Source organism: Emydura macquarii, unplaced genomic scaffold (genome assembly GCF_026122565.2).
Source record: "Emydura macquarii macquarii isolate MOO-44397 ecotype Brisbane River unplaced genomic scaffold, CSIRO-AGI_Emac_v2 contig_383, whole genome shotgun sequence".
Lineage (NCBI taxonomy): Eukaryota > Metazoa > Chordata > Testudines > Chelidae > Emydura > Emydura macquarii.
The window spans coordinates 14,587,022-14,611,236 of NW_027130520.1; the positions used below are offsets into that span (position 1 = coordinate 14,587,022).

General features: G+C 37.6%; 1 protein-coding gene across 3 annotated transcripts in view; it reads right to left on the reverse strand.

The window, feature by feature from the left end:
• Nucleotides 1-24,215, reverse strand: part of CSMD3 (CUB and Sushi multiple domains 3) — a 1,042,296-nt gene that overhangs the window by 222,125 nt on the left and 795,956 nt on the right. For all 3 annotated transcript variants that reach the window (XM_067537409.1, XM_067537408.1, XM_067537407.1), the window contains one exon: nucleotides 13,712-13,828. In XM_067537409.1, coding sequence (XP_067393510.1) covers nucleotides 13,712-13,828 — 117 coding nt within the window. The remainder of the gene's footprint in view (nucleotides 1-13,711; nucleotides 13,829-24,215) is intronic.

Sequence of the window (24,215 nt, forward strand, 5' to 3'; positions counted from 1 at the left end):
CTGGGTTAGCTCCGCCCCTCTGTTGCCAAGCAGATTGGTTTGGCAGGCTTGGATCTGTCTGGCCAGGGCGTAGCGACCCTTCCTCAGGCCCAGGCTCTGAGGAAGGCCACAGCGCCTTCCTACAGGGACGAATAACAAGAATTTCTGCTTAAGCTGGGGACTCATCAGTTGGAAGTGACAGAGGAGAAGAAGGACCTGGGCGTATTGGTTGATCACAGGATGACTATGAATCGCCAATGTGATGTGGCCGTGAAAAGAAGTAATGCAATCCTTGGATGCATCAGACGAGGTATTTCCAGTAAAGATAGGGATGTGTTAGTATTGTTATACAAGGCGCTGGTGAGACCTCATTTGGAATACTGTGTGCAGTTCTGGTCTCCCATATTAAAGAAAGATGAATTCAAACTGGAACAGGTGCAGAGAAGTGCTACTAGGATGATCCAAGGAATGGAAAACCTGTCTTATGAGAGGAGACCCAAAGAGCTTGGCTTGTTTAGCCTATCCAAAAGAAGATTGAGGGGAGATATGATTGCTCTCTATAAATACATCAGAGGGATAAATACCAGGGAGGGAGAGGAATTATTTAAGTTCAGCGCCATGTGGACACAAGAACTAATGGATAAAAACTGGTCATCAGGAAGTTTAGACTTGAAATTGATGCAGGTTTCTAAACATTGGAGGAGTAAAGTTCTGGAATAGCCTTCTAAGGGGTGCAGTGGGGGCAAAAAACCTAGCTGGCTTCAAAACTGAGCTTGATAAATTTATGAAGGGGATGGTATGGTGGGACAGTCTAATTTGGCAATTGACTGATCTTTGACTACTGGTGGTAGATATGCCAATGGGCTGTGAAGGGATGTTAAATGCGGCGGGTTCTGAGTTATTACAGACAATTCTTTCTTGGGTGTCTGGCTGGTGAGTCTTGCCTACATGCTCAGGGTTTAACTGATCGCCATATTCGAGATCGGGAAGGAATTTCCCCCCAGAGCAGATTGGCAAAGGCTCTGCGGGGTTTTCGCCTTCTTCTGTAGCATCTGGCACGGCTCACTTTCCGGTGGATTCTCTGTACCTTAAAGTCTTTAAACCATGATTTGAGGACTTTAATAACTTAGTCACAGGTCAGCGGTCTATTACAGGATGGGTAAGGTTTTCTGGCCTGCGTTGTGCAGGAGGTCAGATTAGATGATCATATTGGTCTCTTCTGACCTTAGAGTCTATGAAATATGAAGGAGAAAATAAAAATCATTAACAGTATCAGTTCTAAACATTGGGCAAAATTCAGATAGCCTATAACAACATATCAAGATTGCTTAAATCTATTTCTACAAGCAATATTATCCTCCTAAAGAATCCATTAGTGCTGTACCAGAGGTAGCATGAAATCTGTTACACTAATGTTTGTCTTCTAAGGAAAATGACTCAGTGTTTGCAATCAGTGCCTCTATACCAGTCAGACAAAGGAAAGGGGGGGATGGTGGATATGTGGAGATCTCCCTTTGGGAAAGAGAAATGGCATCAGTCATGAAAAATATGAATTACTCTGGTTTTAACAAGATTTTTCTTTCAATTTTATGTAGATTGATGATGCTACTCCTGAAAATAAGGACTAATTAATATTGTTGATATTGATATTGTTGACAATGATAAATAATACTTAATACTTCTTCATCAGTGTCACTTGAAGATTGCTAATCACTTTAAAACATTAAATAACTATCACAACACTCCTGTGAAGTAGGTAAACTTTTATATAAATAAACAGAGGCTTATGGTGATAGCAACTCAATGGCAGAACTGGGAACAGAACCCAGTTATCTTGAATACTAGTTATCTGCTCTAAGCACTAAACATGCTCACTTATGTAGACTTCCTTTATTTCTCTGGATGAAATTGATTCATCTCACTGTATTCCAGTATTTCCAACTCTTCCAAATGTATCAGATATTAGGTGTTTTTCTTAAAGTCTCAGCTCCTGAGAATCTCATTACATGAGAATCTCAGTTTTCATTCAGAAAAATAAAACAAACCAAAATACCCGCAAGCACACACACAACTCCTCCACCCTCAGCAAGTTTCTAGCCTTCATGGTTGTGGAAAAAAGCTTGAAAATGTATATCAAGTGTTTTATAAAAGTCCCAGAAACTAGAAGACAATGAAAACCAATTTGATGGTTTTGGGGTCTGACTTTTTATTTTTTGAACGCATAGGGTTGGCAATAGTGGTGGGTGTGCCTTCTTTCTCAGATGAATATACCAAAAGTTGGGCACACAATAATTAGATGCAGGTTGCAAGGTATCACACTGCTCTGTGAAAGAGTGGTCATTGTTTTAGATGAGTTACATCCTGGTTGCCTTATTCATATGAGTGGTCTCACTGATTTGAAAAGATTAATTTGTAAAAAGAATAGGATTTGATCATCTCTATCCTATGTCAGCATAATAAGCAATATTTCAGATCATCCTCTGTTAATGTCAACCGAAGTTGAGGGAGCTCCATACTTTGAGTCTTACTTTACTTGAAAATGCAGAGAAATATCCCATCAGATAGGACATTGTAGCACAAACAATCTGTGATTGAGATTTTTAAAGCATTGCAGGGGATTCAGCCAGACATCTTCCATTAATTTTAATAGAAGTTGAGTAGCTAAATCCCCTGCATTGCTTAAAAAATTTCAACCAGTATTGGCTGAGAGGTTTCTTTAAAAACACAACTCTATTCAACAGTGCAAAAATAAATGTTATACTTTAATGCAACTAATTATAAAAACAAAACCAGTTTAGTTCTCCTTCCCTCCTTATTGGACATAGTTTCTTGTGAAGTTCTGCCACTTAATCAGCCATCCACGCCTATGTTATTACCTTTGAAAGTGTGAATTAAATTTGAAAGTACAACAGACTCTATTGAAGTAACTCTGTCATGACCTGGTTTTTAACCTGACAGCAAATTCCAAATTCAATGAACTGTCTAAAATGGAAAATATGTGTCGGGTAACATTGTTTGCTCTATGTTTGGTCCAGCTGACAGAATAAAAGTCATACCTGTATCTTCCAGAGTTTGCAAAAATAAATCTTTTAAAAGACCGTTCTCATTAACAAATTGTTGCTGGGCTCTTATTCCTCCTTTCCCATCTCCTTATGCACAGCAATTCCATGTGTCACATCACATCAGACTACCTACAAAATCTTGGAAAATCACCTCACATGCAAACCGACTTAGAAAACTGCAGTATTCTGTGGATACACTTAAGGGTTTGCAAAGCATGGGCTTTTTATCATTATTCAGAACCTGAACAGAACAGTAGATGCAAATTTCTCTCTCTACTGTTACTAGAAATTAAAAAGCTATGAGTGGCCAACTTGGGCAAAAATGCTGTATTTTTACCTATGTTGTCAACAACCATACAAATATTACAAACAAAGTTCAGTGCTCCTGGCAGCACAATAATGGATAAAAAGAACACTGTATTTTACTTGTCATACCCCTATTGAGTTTGGAAAATTTCCCAGTTATACATGAGCATATTATGATTCTAAGTAGGAAAAAGGGGTATGATTTAAAGAATAGGCTCCATATCAGCCACTGAGAGTGAAACAATTTCTTTTTCTGCTGACATGCCATATATATGCTTAAACTTTTACATTGTGCAGTGCACAGTGTGTCTTACTATTTCAATAAAAAGAAACCCCATTCATTCTTTTAGGCTATTTCACATGGACTTTATTTATTTATATTTTTACTAATAATTAGATTATTTTAAAATGCAAATATAATCCTAAGTGTTAAATGCAAAGCATACAAATTAAATCATGTGAGTCAGCAAAATAGAACAAAATATTAAATTTCTTAATTTTAATTGTAATCAGTGCTGGATTGCAGTATTAAACAATTAGTGAGCATTTCACCATTCTGAAACATCAGTGGGAGAGTGTCGGAGATGATGAGTCTTCTATGTTTACAAAAGACTCTGCCTGTGGCATGCTGTGTGCTTTTGTGAACCATTTATCTTCTAGCTTAAACCTGTCATGGTATGAAATATTGCAGCTGTGATTCTGCATGACAGAATAATGAAACATCGAAAAAAGGCTACACTGCAGTGATTTTTCCATAGAAATTTAGCCATGAGAAGTTGAAAAACTGCACATGAAATAGCTTTTCTTTTCGGTCCATCAAAAACTTTTTCAATCTAATAGTCTGGTTAAAAGACCTGTTGTTACTTGCTACACATTCAATACACTATTGTATTGTTGGTTTTTGTTTATATATAGATATTGGTTTAAATGATATTAAATTTTACTGTATTAGAACATATTATATGTTATGGAAATGTACAAGTAGTCCTTGCAGCATTCTGAATTGTACATGTTTCCATTGAAAGTCTCTCATATACATATATTATACAGCACCAATACTATAGGAAGACTATCTGATGTGTTCAACACTTTTTGGGAGAAGAAGAGTTATGATTACACTCAATATAATGAAAAAGTATGCCTTGCTATTCTCCTTGGTACCTGACTCAGAAATATTTCGTGTCAGCAATATGGTTCAAGAACTCCTCCACTCTCTACAAAGCTGATCGGGACATCTTGCTTTACATCATAAGATGTATTTTGTCTTACTACCTGCCAAATCTTTGGGCTGTCATGCAGCTCTTTCAGACTTTAAAAGGAAGATGTGTTCCTAGGACAAGATCAGCTCAATATTTAATATGTGTTCTGTACAGAGAGGGCTAAAATGGCTTTCAAATCCATATTAAATTTAGGTGGAGATTTGGATTCAAAACTAAATCCGAGTTAATGTCGAGAATTGAGAGTACCAGTATCTCTCATGAATTGTTCTTGCAGTGAGTGGTCCCTATACAATCTGTGCAAGATACTTTGTCATCCTCAATGATGAGGACTGCTTTATTAATGTAGGGTATTGTATACCTGCTATTAGACACAAATATATACAGTGATGCATAATCAATTTTCAACACAAAGCTTCAAATGTTCTTAATTAAAAATACATAGTAACCCTTTTCTACAATGCCATTTGAGTGCAATTTGATGAATTGAAGAGGTTAGCCGTTTGATCAAACACATTAATAACACAAAAACAATGAGAGTTCTGTGGCACTTTAAAGACTAACAAATTTAATATTTGAAATTTGTTAGTCTTTAAAGTGCCACAGAACTCTCGTTGTTTTTGCTGTATACAGACTAATACAGCTACCCCTCTGGAACTATTAATAACACAAGTGTTCTAGATTTCAAGCTGAGGAAACTATTTATGTAAAGGTTGGAGGTGTCTTTTTTGCAGATAAATTGGGACCAAACTATTTTTCTGAGAAGTTTTAGGGTTAAAAAGGAAACATTTTATTGGAAGGTGTGTTTTATTTTTTTTTAAATTGTAGTTGTTAGAAGCAGCTCAGATGTTTAGAATGTTAGAAGTCATGTGGGCAGAGGTAGATTTTTGGGCTGAGGGCAGGTGAATCAATAAATTAAAATGTAAATAGTATAAAAAACAAATCCATTGTGTCAGGCAGCCCTCTCATTCTGCTGAATTCCTATTTTTCCCCTCTTCCCATTGCAACTGCTAGTAAGCCCCTAAAATGAAGCAATAAAAAGGGCAACCATCAATTTTTTCTTGATCACACTGTAAGTTAGGTAAGGTCATCCAAATGGTTTGGAAACATTTCTGATAGCACACAGTGTCCATTGTCAAGTATGCGTACTCTCTGTCTTGTACAGGTATACACACCCTGCCACACATTCCCTTCATGTAGACCAATATGATACAATTTACACAATATGCTTTGCAGATTTACACCAATGTTAGAGAAACATATATTGCTGAAACTTAAATTAAAGAAAAAAATCCTTTGACTTTCTTATAATATAGTATTTTAATGCATTCCACAGTATATGGCAAAAACATAACAGACCAACAGCTTTCGGAGGGAATTTCACACATGGAAAACTACATAGTAATTCAAGAAAACAAAATGGTATGAGTTGCTGAGAATAGTAACATAGGATGGGGCACTTTGATACTTGTGATATATCCGCTGGTTTAGAAAAATAACACTTTAGGTAACAGACAAAAAACATACAACTAAAATTATTAAAAACAACAAACCAGTTGTAACCTGAATTAATCAATAATATATTAAAAAAACAAACACAGCACATCAAATGTCAGGTATCAAATGGCTCTCCAAACATACTTAACATTACTAGTATTTAATAACAATGATATATGTAAAACAACTTTAAATAAATATGCTTCTGCATATTTATACCAGGAGTAAATTACATTATTTTAATTTCTGTTCTATTTCTACGATTTATTTTGTATTTGTAATTCTGTTTCTAACAACATATAATTTAGTTTCAGGAAATAACTATATTAAATTTCCAGCCAAAATATCAGAAAGATTAAAAAATAGAGAACTTTTATGTTTTAAACAAATTATTTAATACAGTAATTGCAACCCTTCATATGTCGGCATCAGTGTGATTAACTAATAAGTAACAACTTTGAATTCTGACAGGATATTGCATGCGACAGAAATTTCAATATATCTAGACAGTTTTCCTAGGTCTAAAATGTAATCTTAAAATGAACAGGACAATAAATTTAAAGCTGTGCAAATGTGCTTTGGGTTACAATGCAAGTTCCAGATTCTCCAAGGTTTGTGCATGTTAATTTTGGGCTGATGCAGGTCAATGTGGGAGCTCCTCCCACTGTGCACCACAGGCAAAAATTCCATCCTTAGAGCATGCCACATATAGTCTCTATATTCACCCAACCACAACTTGCTCCACATCCCAATCTCTTTTTGCAAAAGAAGCTCTACCTTTTACTTTCAGAAGTCCCATATGGTATTCAGTTGATTGCAACTTCCTTCTACTTCAGAAAGTAGCAGGATATTCCCTCCCACATCCCAAGTCTTGTGGCATCCAGCAGGGCAAATCCACCCTTTCCAAAGGCTGAGGTCTTCAAAATATTTAATCTTATTTAACCTTTTTATTACTTGGCACAAAAAGTGGGAATGTACAAGTAAAGTTTACGAATGACACAAAGTTGGGAGGTATTGCTAATACAAAGAAAGATATCATACAACAAGGTCTGAATGACCGTGTAAACTGGAGTAATAGAAATAGGATGAAATTTAATCATGGAAAGCACAAGATCATGCATTTAGGCACAAGAATTTCTACTATAAGCTGGGAATGCATCAGATGGAAGTGACAGAGGAAGAGAAGGACCTGGGTGAAGTGTTTGATCACAGAATGATTATGAGCCACTAATGTGATGTGGCCATGAAAAAAGATAATGTGGTCCTAGGATACATGAAGTGAGATTTTTCCAGTAGAGACAGGGAGGTGTTAGTATCGTCATATAAGGCATTGGTCAGACTTCATCTGGAATATTGTGTGCAGTTCTGGTCTCCCATGTTTAAGAAAGATGAATTCAAACTGGAACAGGTGCAGAGAAGGGCTGCTAGGATTATCGAAGGAATGGAAAACCTGTCTTATGAGAGGAGACCCAAAGAGCTTGGCTGGTTTAGTCTATCCAAAAGAAAGCTGAGGGGAGATATGATTGCTCTCTATAAATACATCAGAGGGATAAATACCAGGGAGGGAGAGGAATTATTTAAGTTCAGCGCCATGTGAACACAAGAACAAACGGATAAAAACACTATCAGGAAGTTTAGACTTGAAATTAGACGAAGTTTTCTAACCATCGTAGGGAGTGAAGTTCTGGAACAGCCTTCCAAGGGGAGCAGTGGGGGCAAGAAACCTACTTGCTTCATGACTGAGCTTGATAAATTTATGGAAGGGATTGTATGATGGGACAGCCTAATTTGGCAACTGACTGATCTTAGATTACTAGCAGTAAATATGCCCAATGGCCTGTGAAGGAATGTTGGATGGGGTGGGTTCTGAGTTATTACAGACAATTCTTTCTGGGTGTCTGGCTGGTGAGTCTTGCCCACATTTTCAGGTTTTAACTGATCACCATATTTGGGATTGGGAAGGAATTTTCTCCCAGGGCAGATTGGCATATGGATTTTTCACCTTCCTCTGTAGCATGGAGCATGGGTCACTTGCTGGTGGATTCTCTGTACCTTGAAGTCTTTAAATAATTATTTGAGGACTTCAATAACTCAGTCTTAAATTAGGGATCTATTGCAGGAATGGGTGGCTGATGTTCTGTGGCCTGTGTTGTGCAGGAGGTCAAACTAGATGACCATAATGGTCCCTTCTGACCTTATAGTCTATGAGTCTATATTCTAAGAGAGGTAGGAACTCCCATTTAAATTAATATTCATTGGGAACTGGGCAACTAACTGTATTAGGACCCTGTTAGAAAATCCCAGCCAAAAATCTTCTCATTAAATGTTCAGTGGTGCAGGTGGCTGTAATCATGACCTAAAATGCCTTTATAACAGCTGCAGCAGCAAGAGAAAGAGGATCTTTCCTGATACTGATGTTACTGAATCAGGGATATGCAGGCTGATTGCACCCTTGAGATCTTTCCTGGGACTCAGAGTAGTTGTTGATTCCTGGAGAAAGGCAATGAGTGTACAAGCCAGCCACCTCCTGAAGAAGTCAGGAAGGAGTCAGCTGGTCATCCCCCCACTAAGCAATAAGAAAATGAGAGAGGGGGTATTGCAGGTAGATGAAGGTAAAGGTTGATGTACATAGACAGCTTATTGAGAAACAAGAAGGGGGTTACAAAACTCACTGATTCACTAATGAAAGTGAGATGATTTCCAAGTTTTTCCATGAGGTTCTACTCAGTTTTCAGGTTCTTGCAAACACAGAAGTCTAATGTAAACCTCAGAGGGAGAGAATCCAGCCAAACCAAACTCCTGGTTTGGTTTTGTTGAAACTATGCAAAGCAAAAGCCAAACATTTCATACATCCCTCAACAAATCATGACTCCTCGTGAAAATATTTCAGTAACTGAATTCAGTCAATGTAACAACATTAACCAGTGACGTCTCCATCTCAGGTAAGTTTCATTTATAGGATTGTATGTATTTTCACTGTTGAAATAATTTTGTTTCAATCAAATTTCTGTTAATTATTCATGTTAAAACAGCTACAGCATCTATTGTCTGTTTTCCAAAGTGCACTTGATTCATGAAACTTTCGTTTTCCTCCCTCCTTCTGATGCAAATTAGGTACATTTCTAGTCCCACAAATAACAAGGTCAAAAAGTGAGTAGACTATTGTGCACCTGTACATAGGAATAAAGTTTTATAATAATCTAGTTCTACATCAGTCTTACTGTACCACAAAACATGTTGCCACCAGTTCAAATTTTGTCTTTCAGTAATCAATCACTTAGCTGAAAACAGAGGTACAGTACTAGACACATTCTTACTCCCTATATTGTAGTTTATATCATGGACAAGATGAGTGATTCTTCAACTGCATGTGTTGCTATCTTGTGGGATAAAGGCAGTATCTTCCAAGGAGACAAAAAAAGCTTGTGTTGTGCACAGATGAAGAGCTGACTTTTGGAAATGTTTTTGGAGTATATGGTTACATGCTTAATACCTTACATGGAATCAAAAGAAATGTCTATGGCTTAGAGAACAGAATTGCAACTTTACTGCATACTGATTCATGCACTACTATCCCAACCCTAGGCATAAACTAATTGCATATTAGAGGAGTTTCTTCAACATAAATATAACACACAGGTACAGTGGAGTTCAAACATTAGCTCTAATTCAGGTTAAACCCTAGGTTTTGCAGGGGCTACATGAAGAAAGATTGTATAACCCAATCCAGATTCCCAGACAGCTATTCTTGGGTCAACAGCACTGAGACTGGGGGTGGGTGGGTAAAATGAGCATTTATGGGATGAGTAAAGTCATGTGCATCCACATACAGAGCACAGCTGTAAAGCCATCAAGGTATAAAGCCCACCTGGTATTCAGCATGAGACAAAGCCATTTACAAAGGAATGAAAACAAGCAATAAATAATCAGATACCATAGTAGAACACAAAAGGTGCATTGTCTGACATAATGCATCGCTCAAAGCACTGATTTCACACTTGTACTCGTTATTCTGTGGCAAATCATCTATACATTCACAAAAGCATAAAGGGAGAGATGCTTCTACTATTAGAAAATTGGTTTTGAATGTATATCGTGTTATAGTGTATTCGAGATCAGTTGACACAGAATGGTTCATGCGACTCTATGCTATGGCTTTCACCATGACCAAATGTAATGGACCAGATTCTCTTATGTGCTAAGATCTGCCTAGAGACAGAGGTCAGAGAATCAGTTACAGTTCTCTGATTCTCAGGACACAGCTGCTGCCAACTGCATTAATTTATGCTATCTGGATATGTTTCCTAAGAATTGGTGAAGTAGAGCTACATTCTCCCACCACTAAATTACCCCTTCTCCTGATATGTCCTTTATGCTGGGGAGAGAGTGCAGCAGTTGCTATGGAGCCAGCTGTAGTAGCTTCAGACCATGTGAGAGCTCCTCCATCCTCAGCAAATTTGCAGACAGATTCTGGACCCTTTGCATGGCTCAGATAGTGAAAAGGGGCTGTAACATGTGGAGGGAATATGGTCTTTTTATGCTCAGGAAACAAAATTTTGTTATGATGGAAGATTAACAATTTGAATAAACATTGTTTAGAGTGACTCTGAAAGCTGCAAGATCTCTAAATACAGAGAGAACTTTTTAAGCATGCCTACTGTACTCAGATTACTGAACTTTACTTATATATAAAGACACATATCACACAAAAGTGCCATTTCTGGATCATGTAATTGCCAGTGATCAAGCTGGGAACTCGCCACACTCAAAATATTAAGCCATTGGCTCCAGCAGGGTGTGTCATACATTAGCCCCTGCAATGGAACCAAAGTACCATTAGTGCTCCAGCCACTAGTTTCTTTCTACTCACTGTACTATTTTTTCTGCTATTAGAATTCTCTTATAAATAAAGACATAGACTGTAGACTACAGTACGGTGTGTTTAATAAAGTTCATAATTTCTATACTATAATAGTACCCACTAGAGCTACAAAATATAACACACACAAAAGTATGTTTATTCTAAATAAACCTAAGTTTGAGAGACAACCTAGATAGTCATGACATTTCAGAGTTAAGATGAATAATTTCCATGCATTTTGTAGCCATGGTAAACAACATTAAATGGAAAACACCACCTTATACATCAACTCATAATCATTGCACAGGTAAATGTATCAGTTCAATGTGGAATATAATTAAATGCCAGATCACATTTTGGATAGCCAAAAATCACACTTGTTTTTCACTGCTTCCTATTTAGAAGCTCAATAGTGTGTTACACTTGATTATTAATTAATTATTATTATTTGTATAATTTATTTTCAGTCTTTCTTAAAACGCCCCCCTAGTACACTCCTGCTCCCCCTGATTATGGACAAAAAATAGCAGTTTTACTGGTACAAAAAGACTTTTTTCCACCAAATAGTAAGGAGAAACAAATTGTTACAACACTGTATGTTGTTCTGAGAACCCCCTTTTATCTCTAGAGTTAACCAAATATCACCCATTTCTCCTTTCTCTTAGCCCATTTTCTTCTTCTCTTAATACAGACAGAAACTGTTTTGATAAAGTGTTTAAACACCTCCCCCCCAACCCTTCATCTAGGCAACCACAAAATAAATGACATACTATCAAAGGATGTTGTTATTATCTCATCTTCTATTTTAGTCACTTCTCTATATGAACACATGCTTTAAATGTTTACATATTTAATTCAACTGTCTCCTACTGAAAATTTAAACCAACTACTTGCCTCCAGAAATAGAATGTTATGGTAGATTCAACATGTTTTCAATACTATAGGACAGAAGAAAGTTAAGATGGAATTGCTATTGTCTGAGCAGTATAACAGAAGTGTAGAGCCAAGATTGTACATACCTTGTGGGAATATTAATTATATTTATCCATCCTACAACTCTTTCCACCTCTTCATCTTCTCATTATATTGAATTATACTATCTCATTTCATTCAACATACATGATAATTCTTTCAAGCATCCTCCCTCTTCCTCAGTACTTGTGAAAAGTTCTAGATAGACATAAATGGAAACTGAAGCTCTCTATTTATCTGGAAAGAATGAACAATAACACTAGTTTTTTGCCGTTTTGCCGCAAACCTGATGTAGCAGGACCCATCACTAATGGGAGAAAGGCAGAGTCTTCTCTGTAGCTCTTCAAATTTGGGTGTCTGTTGAGATTGCCAGAAACTGTTTGCAAAGAATTTGATTTGGAACATCTATTAATTACTAATTAGACATCAAACCAGAATTTCATGGTAATTTTGGTCACTAGTAGCCTTGCCAGATTTGACCTAATGACTCAGAAATAAATAATAGTCAGAGCTATCTAGTTCCCAATTCAATGACTGGACACAATATTGTGTTTGTTAGAACCTTGATACAGTATTCTGTCATTCATCTTCCCTTTTGTTTTGCCCACATTCTCATTCTATCCTTCACACAGTGAAATCATATCCTTACACTTATGGTAGTCAGGAGAAATATGCTCTAAGCCAACAGGAGGGAGATCTTGCCTATTGGCTTAATAACTCCACCATTGTGAAAGACAGTAGCTACGTCAGCAGGAGCAGCTCTTGTGTCAACATAGCACTGTCTACATGGGGGGATTTTTCACACCCCTGAGCAACATACTTAACCGAAGTATGTCATGTAGACCAAGCCTTAGTTATCGAATTTGTGTATCACACTTCATCTATCTATCTACCTACCAACCAATCTTTCTGCTGATCTTTCTTTTCAATAGTGTGGTATACCAGAAGGTTTCCATCCTGTACATTAACCCTTTGGTTATAAGACACTTTCATGAGACCAACACCAATAAAGATAAAGGCTGAAATCTTCATTCTCTCCCCAGACATTTTATATCAGATACAAAGGACTGAGTGGCATAAAGGGGCTCTAAAAGCCCTGGATCCAGCTCTGAGAGGATTCCTCTGGTGTAGAAATTGTAGAAGATAGGTGTAAGGCTGCCCACTGTGGTCCTCCACACAAACCCTTGCCTAGGGGGCTTGTTGAGGCTGGGGCTGCTGGACACAGTAGTGCAGAGAGTCTGGGTCATGCTGCACTTGATAAGCAGATAGAGTTAGGCTGCTGTAAATCAGACACGACCTCAGAAGTGCCTATGTTACTCCTGAGGCTGCAAAACTGCCCAGGATGGGGAGGGTGCAATAGTGGCTTAAAGATACCATAGCCCTTCCCCTACCCCGTTGTGCTGTCAGTTCTGTGCTGCACATCCTAGAGGTTCATCAGAGAATCACAGTCAAACAGTCCTACTAACTTGCACCAATGCTAAATTTGGTCCATTATTTTGAGAATAACGTCTCTATATAATATGTCAGCATTTATAGTGGATTAAAAAAACACTACTATTTTCAAAAATATGTTATTTTTACAAATATTGTGACCCATATATATATGAAGCTATGAACTACAGATCAAAACACATGACACAGAAACTTACTTATGTCAAAGGTATAACCAGATCTATCAGTTTGCAATAGTTTATTTTAAGTCCAGCGTATACATTTTCAACATATAAATAATTACAAAATCCATCCCAAGAGTAACGTAATGCAGATGCAATGACAAGTATGAAAGAAACAGTTAAAATGAGACTCATTCTACTCACCAAACTCTTTGGAAACAGCAATAGTGTAAATGCAGTTGTGTCCAACACTGTAGTTTTTTGGGTAATTTGGTGATAATACTGTGCCTTCAGATCCTGTAGACCGGCTCCCACATGGTGCTAGAAAATAAAGATGCATAGCACTGAATTATGTAACATTCAACGGGCGATCAACTTAAATGTGTCTAACACTGATTTAATTTGCTACATGCTGTTATAATGCTCTGCAGTAAATTATTTTAATGTTCACACTAGATTTAATTTGTGTATTATGGACCCAACACCTGTGAGGGTGAGTGCTTTCAACTCCCTTATATGTCAGTTGTATTGAGGGCACTCTGCTGTTTGCTGGATAAATCATTATGTTTCTATATCACTTATCAACATTCTTAAGATAAGAATCTTCTGTATATGCAGTGTACTGTTATTCATTCCACTGAATGCTATTACTCATTCTCAGATATTTGACAATCTCATAAAGGGGCAGATTATGCAGTCCTTCCTGGAGCATTTATTCCTTTGGTGAGCATTTATTCCAATAATCCCACAATGCAAAATCAAAGTACTGTATAGAACAATTCTATTTATTTATTGAGCAGTAAAGTTGAGACTTCTTCACTTGATATTAACTGCAATGGAATACACTGATTGACATCAGTTGAGAGGCTGGCCCTTTCTCTCCAAATATATCTTGCTAATAATGTTTAAGTACATTAATAACAAGATAATCAAATTATATTTACAGTAACTATCTAGATTTCTTAAACTGACAATAAAAGTTTTCATTTAATATAATTCATGTTTCTAAAGTCAGAGGTAAATTCTTCTTCCAATGCTATGCAAACAGAGTTTCAGAAGCAGTTATATAAAGCAATAAAAATCCACTATGAAGAAACTTCCTACATATATATTTCAAGTGGTTTACCTAGGATCTGCTTCTCAGACATGTAGAAAATAAAACCCACTTTAGACTAGTTTAATGGCAGCATACACTTACTGAACAAATCTGTGCATCTTTTCTTTTAAAGAGACTTATAATGACTCTGCAAAATTCTGTTTACTTGCCTTATTCATGTAGAATTTACCAAATATGGAAAATACTAAAGTTAATTATTTTTGTTGTAGGCTGTCTAAGTATAGTAATCTCTTTTGCATTTTGACATTTAAGAACAATAAACCCTTATTCCCCCACTCTTTCTTCTCAAAGGGTTTAGTTATTTTATCATAGTATTAAATATGAGATGCAGAACAAAAATTCATAATTCAAAATAAATGCTAATGAATGTACTATACCCACTTCCATTCCTGGAAAATTATTACTTTAGCTCTCACTAGTTTATTTTAAATTATTATTAGCTTAGGTCCCATACAATTTTAAGGATGGTGTCCCAAAATGAGAATACTTCCTTTAACAGTGAACTCTGTAATAATTCATACTTTGATGATTTCCAGTGTGAATTTTTTTAATAAATTGCCCCTAACTGGGATAGTGACAGCATGCCAGCAGTATATCAGTATGTTTCCTGGGATCCCTTTACAGCTGTCCTATTCAGGTTAAATAATATTTACCTATTTCATAGAAGCATAGAAAATTAGAGATGGAAGGGACCTCAGGAAGCCATCTAGTCCAACCCCAACTAAATCATCCCAGCCAGGGTGCTTTGGCAAGGCGGGCCTTAAAAACCTCTGAGGATGGAGATTCCACCACTTCCCTAGGCCACCCATTCCAATGCTTCACCACCCTGCTAGTGAAAAAGCTTTTCCTAATATCCAACCAAGACCTCCCCCATTGAACTTGAGATCATTGCTCCTTGTTCTGACATCTGCCACCACTAGCTCCATCCTCCCTTGAATCCTCCTTCAGGTAGTTGAAGGCTGCTATCAAATCCCCCCCTCACTCTTCTCTTCTACAGACTAAAAAAGCCCAGTTCCCTCACACTTTCTTCATAAATCATGTGGTCTAGCCCTCTAATCATTTTTGTTGCCCTCCGCTGGACTCTTTCCAATTTGTCCACATCCTTCGTGTAGTGGGGTGCCCAAAACTGGACACAATACCCCAAATGTGGCCCCACAAGGGCTGAATAGAGAGGAATAATCACTTCCCTCAATCTGCTGGCAATGTTCCTACTAATGCAGTCCAATATGCCATTAGCCTTCTTGGCAAAAAGGGCACACTATTGACTCATATCCAGCTTCTTACCCACTGTATCCCCCAGGTCCTTTTCTGAAGAACTGCTGCTTAGCCAGTCGGTCCCAAGTCTATAGCAGTGCATGGGATTCTTCTGTCCTAAGTGCAGGACTCTGCAGTTGTCCTTGCTGAACCTCATCAGATTTCTTTTGGCCCAATACACCAATTTGTTTAGGTCACTCTGTATTCTAGCCCTACCCTCCAGTGTATCTACCACTCTCCGCAGCTTAGAGTCATCTATAATCTAGCTGAGAGTACAATCCACCCCATTTTCCAGATCATTAATGAAGATATTGAACAAAAGCAGTCCCAGGACCAACCCCTGCGGCACTACCTGATGAGCCCAATAATCTAAATCAGCTTTCTATCCACCTTACAGTCCATTCATCCAACCCAGACTTCTTTAACTTGGTGGCAAGAATACTGTCGAAGACTGTATCAGAAGCTTCACTAAAATCAAGGTATATCATGTTCACTTCCACATCCACAGAAGCATTCATCTCATCATAGAAGGCAATCAGGTTGATCACGCATGACTTGCTCTTGGTGAATACATGCTAACTGTTCCCAATCACCTTCCTTTCCTCTAAGTGCTTCAAAATGGATTGCTTGAAGATCTGCTCCATGATTTTACTGGGGACGGAGGTGAGGCTGACTGGTCTGTATTTTCCAAGTTCCTCCTTCTTCCCTTTTTAAGAGATGGGCACTATATTTGCTTTTGTCCAAATCTTCCAGGACCTCCCGCAATCACCACGAGTTTTCAAAGATAATGGCTAATGGCTCTGCAATCACAGCAGCCATTTCCCTCATCACCCTTGAATGCATTGCATCCAGCCCCATGGACTTGTGCATGTACAGCTTTTCTAAGTAGTCCTGAATCTGTTCTTTCACGACTGAGGGCTGCTCACCTCCTCCCCACGCTGTGCTCCCCAATGCAGTAATCTGGGACCTGACCTTGTCTGAGATTATTCCTTCCCCTCACCTCCCTTCTTTAGAAAAGAGTCTGCTCCTTTTTAGACTATTGGTTCTAGCTTCAGTTATTATAGAACACGATCCTGAAACATTTACATAGGCTATAGTAGAACAGGACTACTTGTATACTTGAAGTTACATATGTACTCAAGTTCATTGCTTGATCAGATGTTAGTTCATTGAGTTTAATGGGAGCCAGTCTTATTAAAAACATCAGAACTGGACCCATTAGTTTTAACTTTTGTGTAGCATGTAAAATATAGTTCTGGTTTAAAAAAATAATACACTTAATTATAGTTGTAATATCTTAAACAAGAAAAGGAAGGAGAAAGGTTATTTTGGCTAATATCAATATATTTAAGCTATAAATTCACAGATAGAGACATCCTGGGTGCCATAAATAATGTCTTTGATTAACAGACATGTGACTGAAAACTGATTCTCTTAAACAGAAAAAGAGTACTTTTGAATTGGAGACTTAGTAGCAGATGACAGAGACCATAGGACTGGAAAGGACCTCAAGAGAGCATCTAGTCCAGTCGCCTAGGACTCAAGGCAGGACTAAGTATTCACCAGACTGTTCCTGACAGGTGTTTGTCTAACTTGCTCTTAAAAATCTCCAATGACATAGATTCCATGACCTTGCTAGGGAATTTATTCCAGTGCTTAACCACCCTGACAGTTAGGATGTTTTTTCCTAATGTCCAACCTAAACTGTCCTTAATGTAATTTAACCCCATTGCTTCTTGTCCTCTTCTCAGAGGTTAAAGAAAACAATTTTTCTCCCTCCTCCTTTTAACAACTTTTTATGTACTTGAAAACTGTTATCATGTCACCCTTCAGTCTTCTCTTCTCCAGAAGATGATTATAGGCAAATTAAACAAAAATATCTATATTCAGCTATTAATATTAGTAGTAGTAGTATTACAACAGCAACCAGAAGTCCTAATAAAAATGTGGCCCCATTATGCTAGGTGCTGTACAAACATAAAATAAAGGGCAGGTCCCTACCTAAACAATTTACAGTTTTAAGCCAATTTCTTGCGAGACGTAAAAATGTAGTGGGGCTATTCACATATATAAAGCTACACCTTTGCATAAAACTGTGAAGGATTAAGGTCTAAATAGTGATGAGCTATGACTTGGATGGAATGAAGAACATAAGGAATTGGAGAAGGTAGGAGGAAACAATGATACTATCGAGAACACAGTGATTGTGAGGCAGTGTGCTTTTTTTTGTTTTTTCCTTCTCACCCCATGATACAAAAGAATAAGAGACTGTAACAAATTAACTATACCAATTCTTTAGAATAGTGCTAGCCTTGTTACTGCAGTTTATGCATAGATTCACAGTCTTTAAAGCCAGAAGGGATTGTGATTGTGATTATCTGATCTGTCTTCCTGCACATTGCAAGACACAAAACCTCACCCACCCACTCCTTTAATAGACCCATAATCTCTGGCTGAATTAGTGAAGTCCTCCAATCATGATTTAAAGACTTCAAGTTACAGAGAATCCACCATTTACTCCAGTTCAAACCTGCAAGTTTCCCAGGACTTATGTTTCACAGGAAGGCGAATTCTCCCCCTCCCCCAGGATCTCTGCCAATCTGACCTGAGGGAAAGTTCCTTCCCAACTCCAAATATGGTGATCAGTTAGACCCTGAGCATGTTGGCAAGACCCACCAGCCAGACATCTGGAAATGAATTCACTATAGTTACTCAGAGCCCTCCCCATCTAGCATCCCATCTCTAGCCATTGGGGATATTTGCAAATAGCAGATGGGACACATACTATTGTAGGCAATCTCTTCATACCTTCTTCTCCATAAACTTATCAAGCTCAGTCTTGAAACCTGTACGGATTTTTGTTCCTATTGCTCTCTTTGGAAGACTGTTCCAGAACTATAAAAATGGGGGTGAAATCCTTGTCTCGTAGAAACAAATGGCAAAAGTACAATCGATTTCAGTGAGGTCAGGATTTGCACTTTAATGCATATCAGTCCGTTAGTAAAAAGGGTTGACCATGCCAGACCAACCTGATCTCCTTTTTTGAAAAGATAAACAGATAAGACAAAGGAAATGCACTAGATCTAATCTACCTTCATTTCAGAAAGGCATTTGATACAGATCCACATGGGAAATTATTAATTTGGAGAAGATGGAGACTAATATGAGAATTGAAAGATGGGTATGGAACTGGTTAAAGGGGAGACTACAACAAATCATCCTGAACTGTCAGGCTGGAGGAAGGTTACTAGTGGAATTCCTTAGGGATCAGTCTTGGGACCAATATTATTTGACATTTTAATTAATGACCTTGGCACAAAACGTTGGAATGTTCTAATAAAATTTGCAGACGACACAAAGTTGGGAAGTAGTGCCAATACGGAGGAGGAATGGAATATCATACAAGAAGGTCTGGATGATCTTCAAAACTGGAGTAATAGAAATGGAATGAAATTTAAATTCTCAACCATTTTTGCCTGTCAAATACCTGTTGTAATCACTCCTGCTTCCCCCCCTTTATCTGAATGCCATACAAAGAGCTAAATTCTATCTCCTCATGGAAATGCACCACTAAAATGTATGCACATATAAGACCTATTATTGTACGACCATATACTGAGGAGCAATGACCACTTTTGCACTCACAGTAAAGAACAGACTATGCTTAAAAGAAATATGGATAATCTGCTCTGTGCAGAGTAACAGGAACATATAGTCGCCGTTGGCAAGTCAGGGGCATGACCCTGATCCTCTGCCCCTCTGCAGTTCCTATCATAAAATATCTACAGTTTCTGGGGAGCCAGACCCAAGATGGAATGCCTCTATGTTGCACCTCCTCTTTGCCTGTGGATTTTCTATCATGCTTTATGTTTGACCCAATATATGTACTTAACCTTCATCGATAAAGAGCTGTGCAGAATAAGATACACAGGCACAAAACAGAGTAGAGTTCTTCCTAAGAACTGATACTTTTTAACTTGAGGGTTTTTTTTCTCTTGAAACTGATACTTTTTAGTTCTCAGTATTACCTGGTTTTTACCTAATTTCTAGCACTTTCAGTAGGAGATCTAATATTATTTTATTCTAATGATAGAATCTAAGCACCATATTTGTAGCATCCGTTTTCAAGCAGTATTCCTCACTGAATGGTGCAATATGGCCTTATGTCATGCAGATACATTTGATTAAGCAACTGCAAATATAATAAAATAATAATAATAATAAATAGCAACGCTTCATAAACACTGCTAAGAAGGAAGACCAGATGACTCAGGAGAATCCTAAAAGGATAATGATTTTTTCACTAATGGCTCACTGGTTAAACCCAGCCCAGTGTAAGTGCCTACTTTAAAAGATTAAACTGAAGGGAGATACATTTCTTGATAACATTATACTTTTGTAAGATACTCGCAGGCTACCGTGATGGGTACAATGAAACACTAGAGAGAGAGAGAGAGAGAGAAGGTAGGTATTCCTGTTTTTGTTTTTCCATGTCACTTTTGTGTCCTGTATGTACTATGTTCATATTATTCCTGTGTCAAGGTATTGTTTACTGTGTTATTTATCTTTATATCCAGAATAATAGTTCCATTTTCCAATATCACCTCATTTCTTCTGTCAAAGACAGAGATACAATGATTGGACAGCTACTTGAGTGATGTCAAATTAAATTAAAACTATATGACCAAATTTAATTTATTCATGTAAATGTGTTATGATTACAAATACATCTGAAGATAATATATTAATATTATCCTTGTGTTCCATGGGCACCTTAAAAACTACAACATTTTTAATTCAGTAGAAGTCTAATGAATGGGTTCCTTTGTTATTGCCCTTTTCACCACCTGATGCAGCTGTGGCCTAAATTGAAAACAACTTGTTGAATTGCTATGTAATTTAAATCAACTTATATGCTTTAGTCTTCCATGCCTTTGACTTAATTTTCATATCATAACTTTCTGTTTTCAAATGTATTGCTTCCCCAGGTGCATATCTGATGACAGTACATAGTGGCAAAAACAATTTTAATAGAAAGGTTTCTTCTATATTACTCTGTATGTTCTATGCAACAAAAAGTTCTACTTAGCAATACATTAAAGAAAATGTGGACTTCTTGTTCTAATAAAAGTTGAAATATATAAATTAATAAAAATAATTTTGTTTGTTATTTGTAAGTATTGCAGATATCCTATTTTTGAGGGCTGGGACTTTTTATTTTTAGATTTTTGGTTACTGGGTTTTTTTACTATTGAAAAAGAGCAAGTATAGTGATATTTATACTCATGTAAGAAACAAAATTCTTCATGCAAAGGAAAACTCAACAGATTAAAAAGGATAACATAATCACATTTTCACCTTCTAATTCCCCTTATTAACAAATTATCTATACATCAGTTGCTGGAAGATAACTTTGAGATGAATATTGCTGTATAAAGGCTTAAAGAAAAGGGTAAATGTGGTAGGAAGAAAGTCTTCTAAAACTTGTTAATGATTGGTATGTGATTTTTTTTTAGCTTTCTGCAGGATCAAATGATAGAAATAAAGCATTCCAAATTTTGAATGCTTATAAAGCCCAGTTTGATGATAACCATGTTAGTGATCACAGTACATTTCTCTCATTACAATCTATCTAAAATGACCTCAGGGAAGGTATGCCTGTCTGTTGTTCTGGAATAATATTTAAAATGTTCCTCTATCTCCTAAGGGCAGAAAGTAAAACAAAACAAAAAACCTACTAACCAACAAAACACTTGTGGTCCCATGCTGAGCCATACCGTAACGGAGTTACACTTTCATTTGTGTTACAGAAATCTGGGAATTTCGCTCAGGCTGTTTAGGGCGTTGCTTTCAGCTGCATTTCAAAGAAGACAGTTTTGGGCAGCTGAGTCAGACTCTTATTAGACAGAAGGAAAAAAGAAGAGAGATGGGAAAGAGATGAAATAAGCATTAAGGCAGAGGACACATTGCCAGGAAGGAGGGAGAGACAAAGTCTCACATCCCAGGTGGTGTTTGGAATTTAGGTGGAGCTGGTGGAGGAAGCGGTGCCATCTGGCTCCCTTTCTCTGCCTTAGTCTCATCAGGATTAGGACGAAGAAGCGCCAGAATCCCATGAGACATAGTGGGGGTGGCAGCCCTGGTAATGAAGCTCACTCTCTTCCTTTCTTTCAGTCAGCCACCAGTGTTGTGGTCACCACATTTCTCCCCAAAGTTTCTGTCTGAGGACCCTAAAAGAGCCAAACTCTCATTATTTTATCCACTAATTAGGCCTAATTTTGGACACCCCAATTTTGATTATTGATTACAGGTCCCACACTTTTTTTTCTTTGTTCTCTTGTTTACCTTAACATTATCCTGGAATTTTTCATTTGGATTAATTCAGTCTTTCTGGCTCCATTTCACGCCTTTAGGATACTGTGACATTTTATGAACTTTCATTTACTTTTCACAGTTGAGCTCACAATTAAGTTACATTTGGGGGGACAATTATCACAAGAGTACACAAAGTGCAGCTCAGCACATTCACTGTGACAGTTCAAAACTAAAATGCTTTTTTTCCAGGAATGTTAAAACATTTAGTTGAAATATTTCCAAATAAAAACTTCTCACAACTTGTCATTATTCTAAAAAAAAAAAAAAAAAAAAACAATCAATATTTTGACTGTTAGTCAAAATTTCCTGAGGGATGGAAATTCTGATTTTTGATCAGTTCTCTTATCTTTGGAATGGCAGATGGTAAATGGCAATTTGATCAGATTATCACCTCTTCTAAACTGAAACCAGTATCTCCCACCACTCTTGTTGGATTTGAACAAACAGGTTTTAAGACCTGTTCAAATGTTCTGTCCTCAAGGGCTGTTGGCCATATTGACTATCGATGCTCAACCATCACGTAAGTTAGTTGTTAGTGAAAATTTAGGAAAAAAATGCTTTTTAATTTTCAAACATATATAGATTAGCTCCCCAGTGGACAAGAGAATCCACTTCTTGATGGAGAATTTCCTCATGAGATTGGTCCCTGAAAAGGAACTGGAAAGGGGATTTGTGGGAAGGAGTTGATAAAAACTAGATCAGATAGCTGCAAATGAATAATTTCCAGTAACCATATATCAGTTGTTAGGGCCCTCCAGTTGCAGGCATATTGGGTAAGGCAGTTTCCAATAAACTGAGGAAGGGAAGTGATGATATAGCATCAGTAAAGGGATTCAAATATCGACTGTCCTGTCAAAAGAAATTCTTTGGTTGAGGGTTAGAGTGAGGTGTGACAGTGAATGTCACAGAAGCTGCATGTTTAGGCATGTACACCCTCTGTCATTTATGTGGTGGTTCCTGGGGACATGCGTAGTAAAAAGGTTGAGGAGGTGGTCTTTACTCTGCATCTCTGCCCATGATGCTTTCTCTTAGGGGTAGTGGTATAGATGCCCAGAAAGAGAATAACAGTCCTCAGCTCCTTGAGGGAGTGGGGATACTCATCTATCTTTTCATGAAACAGGTTAACCCTATTGAAGGGCAGATCATGAATGGTACTCTGAACCTCCCTAGGGAAACCTGAGGATTGTAACAGGAATCTCTCCTCATAACAATGGCTATAGCCTTCTCTATGGATGCAATGTCTGCAGCATCTACTGCAATTTTTCCTCAACAATTAAGGACTGGGCTCTCTCATCCTGAGGAATCTTGTCTTTTAAATCTAAAAATCTTTATATCATTGGTGAGATCATATTTAGCTAGAAGAGCCTGGACATTTGAAATCCTGAATGGAGAGAGGTGGAAAAGGCAATAATTTATCCCAGGAAATCAAGTTGCTTGGCACCCTTATCTGACAGAGTAGTTTTAGGTGTGGTAGCCTGGATTTTTTGGTGGCTGCTTGTATCACCAATACAAGGGTTTGCGACTAGAAATCCTTGGATAGAACTCTTGGATGGAATAACCCGCTTTGTGTTGGGAGCACAAGAAGTGGGAGTGCATCACATTTTTTATGCTGGATCCACGATGGCCTCTTTGATCAGAAGGGCCACTTGACTGGGTCCCAAGGGTTGCAAAATGTCCAGCAATCTGTGTTAGAGCTCCTGAACTTCTTCAAGATACATCTGAACCTAGGGTGGCACCCTGTGCAGGAATTCCTGATATTGTCTGAAATTGTCAGGTAGACACAGTGAATATGGACTTACCGTCTCAACCAAGGAAAAGGACAAAATTGCTCCCAGAACTGTTGAAACCATTGGATCCCGTTTACTGTCATCCTCTGAATAGTCTGACAGGACCAGTTGGAGTTGACCAGGAAATTGTAAATAAGGCTCATGTACCAATCCCAGATGTGTAAGATAGGGATTCTTA